The sequence below is a fragment of the Trifolium pratense genome, linkage group LG5, assembly GCF_020283565.1.
Source record: "Trifolium pratense cultivar HEN17-A07 linkage group LG5, ARS_RC_1.1, whole genome shotgun sequence".
Lineage (NCBI taxonomy): Eukaryota > Viridiplantae > Streptophyta > Magnoliopsida > Fabales > Fabaceae > Trifolium > Trifolium pratense.
Genome location: NC_060063.1, coordinates 37,396,117 through 37,403,927, shown reverse-complemented (window position 1 = coordinate 37,403,927; position 7,811 = coordinate 37,396,117). Strand labels below are relative to the sequence as shown.

The 7,811-nt window shown below is 33.8% G+C and overlaps 2 protein-coding genes across 2 annotated transcripts; one reads left to right on the top strand and one right to left on the bottom strand.

Annotated features, from left to right (window-relative positions):
* The first annotated feature begins 285 nt into the window (after positions 1-285).
* Positions 286-1,470, top strand: LOC123886575 (protein MAIN-LIKE 1-like). Its single transcript, XM_045935879.1, has 2 exons — positions 286-534; positions 754-1,470. The coding sequence occupies exons 1-2, from the start codon at positions 382-384 to the stop codon at positions 1,468-1,470; spliced, it is 870 nt and encodes a 289-aa protein (XP_045791835.1). The 5' UTR covers positions 286-381.
* A 317-nt stretch (positions 1,471-1,787) lies between these two features.
* On the bottom strand, positions 1,788-3,090 carry LOC123886573. The gene is made up of 3 exons (XM_045935878.1): positions 2,876-3,090; positions 2,227-2,792; positions 1,788-2,125 (listed from the first exon to the last, which is right to left on the bottom strand). Exons 1-3 carry the CDS (start codon positions 3,088-3,090, stop codon positions 1,788-1,790), a joined length of 1,119 nt encoding a protein of 372 aa, XP_045791834.1.
* Between the last annotated feature and the right edge of the window lie 4,721 nt (positions 3,091-7,811).

Here is a 7,811-nt window from a genome sequence, read left to right as displayed (position 1 = left end):
TTTTTCGAAGTGTGCCGGTTCGATTTCCTTACCGGTACACTTGAAAACAAGTGTTCCGGTATGAATATTCATACCGGTACACTTGAAAAAAAGTGTACCGGTATGCATATTCATACCGGAACACTTTTTTTCAAGTGTACCGGTATGAATATTCATACCGGAACACTTGACAAAAAGTGTACCGGTAAAGACGATTTCTGCGTATCATATTACATACCGGTACACTTTTAAAAAAGTGTACCGGTTCACAGTGAATTTTTTTTTTTAAATTTTTTTTTTTTTTTTTCAGTGGTGCGTACAAGAGGAGGAGACGGTAGAATTAGGCATAACAGAGGACGCGGAGAGTCTCGGCCACATCAGGAGGAGCCGGAAGACGATGAGATGCCGCCAGTGCATCAGGAGCAGGTTGAGGAGCAGGTTGAGGAGGAGGCTGAGCAGCAGGCTGTGCAGCAGGCTTGGCCTGGAGGGCCGATCGATACGAGTCTTTTGACTCGATACGAGCATCATGTTGCTCGTCATGTATGGTTTGGTCAGGTACTACTTTGTTTTTTTTGTTATTATTTGTTAAGTTATATTGATCATTTTTTTTTAATTTGTATTGTTTATACTCTCGTTACAACTGTTAAATCCTTATTTTACATACAAATTTAGTGTTAAAATATTATTATAGTTCATTTTCAATGTCTTATGATATGCATCCAATTATCCGGTCTAATTTATTATTCACAATGTTTTTTTATTAAATATATGTAGGAACGTGTCGAAGGTGACAAAATTGAGCTACGAATAGTATCTTTAGGAAGAAAGTTAGCTGACAGGATTCCTGATCACCATCCTCAAGTTATTCAAGAGTGGTTGAATATTTCGGGGTTGTGCTGGCTTGAGCGGACTAGCTTGAAATTTACCGATCCGCAGCTTATATCCGCATTTGTTGAGAGGTGGCACCCTGAGACATCGTCATTTCACATGCCGTTCGGCGAGATGACTATTACTTTGGACGATGTGGCATGTCTTCTGCATCTACCTGTTAGGGGTCAGTTTTATACTCCTGTATCAGTTTCTCAAGAACAAGCTGCGGAACTTGCAGTTGAGTTGTTAGGAGAGGAGTATGAATTTGCATTGCGAGAGACTGTAGCGCAGAGGGGTGGTTATTTTTCACAGCAGTGGCTATATGAGAGTTATAATAGGAATGCCAATTTCTACGGGAAATATGACTGCGCAGCTAGGGCATGGATGTTGATGTTGGTGGGATCTACCATTCTGGCCGATAAGAGTTATACACGTGTGGATGCCAAATGGCTACTTCTGTTTAGTGATTTGTCTGCAGTCCATACATATTCGTGGGCCAATATTGCATTAGTTTGTTTATACGATAACTTGAACGATGCATCCATGTTTTCTACGAGGGCCCTTGCAGGGTATGCGACACTTCTTCAGGTATGCGACACTCACTACAAAGACATAATTTAAATATTGCGTAATTAAATTTTTTTTCTCTTTGCTGTGCAATTAAATTTTGTTTTTATCTTTATTGCGTAATTTAATTTTCTTTTCTCTTTGTTGCGTTGTTAACAATTTTCTTTTTTTTCTTTTTTGTAACAGTGTTGGATCCACGAGTATTTTCCTACCCTTGGTAGGCGGGCTCAGTCGGATCTTAATTGTGATAATCCTGGATTTCCTCGAGCTATGCGGTGGATGTATAAGCAAGGGAAGACCAAGCTCCCCGAGTATCGGCCTATATTGGATGCACTGACCCCTGATGACGTGATATGGCGTCCGTTTGAGACTCACAGAGGTAGCATTCCTTTTGATCTGATTACTCTGTTATTATTTCTAAGCTCTTCATCTAACTCCCGGCGGACGATGGACCAACCTTCCTCTGTGTAACCAAGTAAAGATGCAACAGCTCTAAAACCACAATTTCCATCTTCAAGCACATCAGCAATGTCAACAATATGTGGATGCATATGATCAGGAAATTGCCCCAAATATTTCTGAGATGTCAGTTTTTTAGACATCTGAGATAGTTGTTTCTGAGATGGTTGAGATTGTTGCTTCTGAGAGGGTTGAGATAGTTCCTTCTGAGATGTTTGTGATTGTTGTGTACACAACCTCTTCGATGTACCTAGATTTATGTAAAAACAAAAAAAGTTGAATATATAATAATATAATATTGACATAAAAATATAAGCAATAACTATATTATCAAAAAAATAAATTAGTCACCTTGTGAATCACCATATTCTCTTTCAACGTGTTCAAAGTATGATGGATCACGATACACATCATAACCTTTTGGTGCTTTGCCTTTATTTTTGTTCTTCACTCCTCCTCTGGTTTTTATTTTTTCAGGTGGTGGACACAATGAACTTGAGGCTGGATAAGCAAGTTCAAACACTTTACTCTTCAACGCTCTTTTACCAACAATATCAAGTGACCGAAATCGAGTCCATATGGCCTCCATTGCATTACTCATGTCCAACTCATATCCATCCTCTGTGTCATCCTCCAATGGTTCTTCCATAGTTAATTTCTTCCAGTGACCGTGAACTGAATCTAACGGTATCGGTACACCGCTGGTTGTATATCCACTCAATTCACAAGCACAAGGCAACTCACATGTTGACCTAAGTTTGCAACCACACAAGTTTTTATTTGTTCCAACAATGTCAATTCTCTCCATCTCATCAGAAATTAGTGTCATAGCAGCCCTGGAGACAAAGTTTCTCAAATATTGAAAAAATGGACTGCTATGTGTCCATGAATAACCTGAACTTTCCATCCTGAACCATCTGTTGAAGGTGCAGCTCTAATTTTAAATGGACAGTTACACTTTTTCGATGCAGATGTCGTGGAACTTTCTGAAGAGTCATACTTTCCACCTTTGTCACAACCCAAAATCAACTTGTCATTTCTTCCTCTTATTCCGTTCTTTTTATCCGACCGAGTAATGATAATACCGACTTTATTGGCATCTCCAACATCTCGAGCCCATTTGACAACATCATCTGGGGTAGCAAATTTTTGATGAGTTGTAAAAACATCCGTAGTATCTACCAACATTTGACTTGTATCGCCGAGATAAGCCATATCTGTTTAAAAATAAAAAAATAAATTAAAATTAAAAAAATTAAGAATAACATACCGGTACACTTATTACATACCGGAACACTTTGACTACCGGAACACTCTAAAAAAGTGTACCGGTATGTATAATGATAAACGAAATATAATTACCATACCGGTACACTTTTTAAAAAGTGTGCCGGTAACATTAACGTACCGGTACACTTTTTAAAAAGTGTTCCGGTAAAATAAACATACCGGAACACTGTTAAAAAAGTGTACCGGTATAATTAACATACCGGAACACTGTTAAAAAAGTGTACCGGTAAAGTTAACTTACCGGTACGGATAATTGCTTACCGGAACAGTTTTTCGTGAGGATAAAAATTCTACCGGAACAGTATAATACGACAAAAATTGTTTTTTTAAAATATATTAATTTTTAATAAGGGTATATTGGGTATTTTTAAAAAAATGTTGGGGTAAAGTGAAGATTGTTGGGGTAGGAAAAAAAATTTTCCATTTATAATCTCTACCAAAATTTGGATTTGGATTTGAACTCATAGCACCCACTCTCTTTCGGGAAAATTTCTCAACGCACCCACCCACTTTCTCCCCCACTCCCCAAAAAATTCGGAAAACGTTTTCCGAATTTTTTTAGTGTAAATTTTACACTAAAAAACAGTTCGGAACGTATTTTCCGAATTTTTTTAGGTGCGCTAGGGAGTGCGGGAGAAATGTTGAGGTGCGTTGAGAAATTTTCCTCTTTCGGAGAAGCCTAACATGAGTGTTGGTGGGCTTGCTCAAGTCCAAAATACTATTAGGCTTTAAAAATTGGATAATTGCTCTTTTTCACATTCATCCCCTCACTTTTACCGAAAGATATCTTTTGATAATATAAATTCCACCGTAAGATATTTCTCGGTAGTTTTACCTATGTGAGCAACATGGGCTAAAAAAACAATCACTCATAAATTGATGATGTTTTCTCTTCCCACCCCTCATGAATCTTTTATCCCCCTTGAATTTCCAATTTTGCCCTTGAAAAAACTTCGGTTCGTAGAAACCGAAGTTTTTTTTTGCCTTGAAAACAAATTTCGGTTTCTAAAAACCAAAATTTACTCTGAATTTGCACTAGAAAAAATTCGGTTTTTGCAAACCGAATTTTTTTGCAAGAGCAAAATTGGAATATTGGGGGTATAAAAGATTCATGGGAGGGGGAAATAGAAAACATCTAAATTGAAAACAACATCTTGTTCCTATCTATGTCTCTAGCCCAACTATTCCAACTTATGAGTTTTGAGACTTTATAACAGGATATGGATTTGCGCACAACCTTCACGTTAAATTATCAGGTGAACTTTTTTTCCATGATAAATAAAAACAACAAAATTTAGCTATACAAAGATATTTTTCTTTATTATTAAGCACATTATTATCCATAATAACTTGTATAAAATCTTACAGCTAATCAGATTTTGTGTGGATTACTATCTGGTGTTGCCCCATGAATATTGCAACAAATCATCATGAAATACTGGCTCGGTTACTGTAGTATTATCTTGACTGTTTTTTTGGAAGCAATGTTTGACTAAATCAATAGTTTTGTGAAAGTTGGTAGTATTATATAAGCCACTAAATAATTTAATGATGAAAGATTTTGATAGTAAGCTAAAGGTGGTAGGTTCAACCTTCAACTTTCTTATAAACCAAAAAAAATAAATTGATAGTATTATTCCGTTAGTACTGTTTCATTTCTTCAAGTTTAAACCTTGATCAAGAGAAACAATTAGTTTATCTTTCTATGTTTTATTTAAGGTTATATGCTAACTAATGTTTCTAGTTAAAACAAAAAAGTATATTTTGTATTGAAAATATAATTTTTTATATTTTAAAAAGTTGACCATATAAATTTAGAGATAATTTTATCATATTATTTTTTAACTAGTGAGCACTAGTTAGCATTTTCCTTATATTTATTATTAGTTAGAAAAAAAAATAATAATTAAGAATATATAACTGCACTTGAATTATTTTATTTTAAAAAAAATCATAAATAAAATGGTAAAGAAATTTCTCAAACAATGCATATTTAAAGATAGAGTAATTATTATTCAGCATTCCTTAAACAATCACATATTATTTTTTTTGTTTTTGATATTAACCCTATAGTCTTTATAGAAGGATATAGGGTCTAAGTTTTTCCGAACAATTTGACATATAGGGAGCTTATTAATTATTGGAGCTTAATTAATATCTTAATTCAAACAATAATTCACCATTCGTCCCCGAGAGCTTAGCTCAGTTGGTAGGGACATTACATTTTATGTGCAAGAGTTGGGGTTCGAACTATAGATACTCCACTTATTTCACCTTTAAGGTGAGATTTCTAGCCACTAAACTAGTTGACAAAAAAATAAAAATATAATATTCACCATTCCTTAAAAAAAAGTATTAATGTAATTGAGCATACCTATTAAAAAAAACCAATTTAATGTGGGAAAATGCTAAAATACATATAATTCACCATTCGTTCTCGAGAGCTTAGCTCAGTTGGTAGGGACATTACATTTTATGTGTAAGAGTTGGGATTCGAACTCCAAATACTCCACTTATTTCACCTTTAAGGTGAAATTTATAGCCACTAAGTTAGTTGACAAAAAAATAAAAATATAATATTCACCATTCCTTAAAAAAAAAAGTACTAATGTAATTGAGTATACCTATTAAAAAAACCAATTTAATGTGGGAGCATGCTAAAATACATATAATTATAACATCTAAAAGTAACATGGATTGAACTATTATTATGGTTGAGGGTAGACAAGGGGGTATACATGGTCAAAAGGTAACATGAAATTGCAATCTTCATATTTTGACTCAAATATATTCTTCCTGTAGTTTTTTTTGGTACCTTAAGAGACCAAACAATGTGGATGATGATCATCCACTTTATGTTTTCCTATCTTTAAGCAAATTTGTTGGGACTTTGTAGTAAAAAAGAGGAAACTAGCTAGTAGTGATATATATTGATCTATAGCACCTAAATGTCAAACACTTGGATCCTCAAAATCTCTTTATTATGGAGTTTAATTGATTCTTTTGACTTGTGATTCTAGTATCAACATTTCTTATAGTGTCATTTTATCGACTAGTTAATGAAGTACTAGTATGATATCTAGTTTAAACTTCTCTTAATTGGCGTTTAATGGTGTACGTTCTATGTATTAAATTAAATTTTGTGTCTTGAATTTCTTTTGTTGTTTATAAATATTAGAACAGAATACTCCTTCTACTATATTTTTTTTTGGTACAAGAATATTCCTTGTACTATATTATTAATTTTTTGTTATTTTATTTTTCTTAATAACAAATGAATATATTAATTACAACAATACAAGTGGTACGTTTCAATTTTTTTTTTTTAGATAAACGAAATAATAAGCAATTGAAAACTCTCACACATAAAATAAAGGGACCGATGTTCGAACCTCAGTCATGACGTTCACTACCAATTTCGACATTTCTATCAAGTGAGCTAGAATTTGTGGACAAATACATTTCAATCTTACAAAGAGTGATTGAAAGTAATGAGAACATATTAACTATGAAAGTACAAGACTAAAACAACTAGCCAAACAATGACCCAACCAATGACAAAACTATCTAGCTAAACAAATCGAGAGTTCTACTATCCACTCGTAAAAAGTGCACGGAGAACCTTTATTCAAAAACCACTTTTAATATGAGAATTTAATGCGATTCACCAATTGCTTAACATTCACAACCTTATCTGAAAAGATAGCACAATTTCACGCTTTTCGAATCAACCATACCACAAAATGTCAAACCAAAATCAAACGATGTAGTCATTTTTCATGTAGACCACTTAAAATTTTATACCAAACTTAAAACGAGATCTCACAAATTACAGAAACAATCAAATGTTGCAAAGGCTTCCCCACACACACATGCAGTCTAGTCATTATTACTACCATGAATGTACTTCATCTTTAAAAACCAAACCAACAAGATTAAAGAAGACAATATAATGTAATTGGTTACTCTCTTTACCAAATCCTTTAGCTATTATTAAATTGAAATGATCAAATTATGGTTGAAACTCATGGGGAGCAAAAAGGAAATAGAGGTTGGTTGTTGGAAATTTTCCATGCAATATTGAGAAATTATAGGACCAAAAAAATGGTATCATCACATTTAGTACATGACTAAATATTCAAAAAGCATATGAAGGAAAGATGTGACACTTGGATATACATTATCAACCACTATATAATAGATGTTAATATTATATTGGCCTAGGAAGATAAAAAATTCCATCATCTCATGAATTTGATATAAGGTTTGACAGATAAAATATGCTAACTGTCGACAAGATTTTGTGTGTGTAGGGATATAATTTGTTGACGATCAATGGTTCCCCTTTGCATTTGGTGTAACTATTGCACATGCATGGTTCCATTAATGTGAGACAAGAAGTATTAAAAGTTAATTAATATCTTAACATAACAGCAAGATATAAACAGATTACCGGAAGATCGCCTAGAGTAGTGATTCCACACAGTTTTACGTTGTAATCCATAGGAAATGGATTTCCTGCACACTCTCTTTACCATATCCTTTTAGATGGATCTGGATTGAATGCAATCCAAAAAGGATGCATGTAGTTTCTCACAGTTTTGCATCTCAATTGTTAAATAGAGATCAGACAGCTCATGTTAATA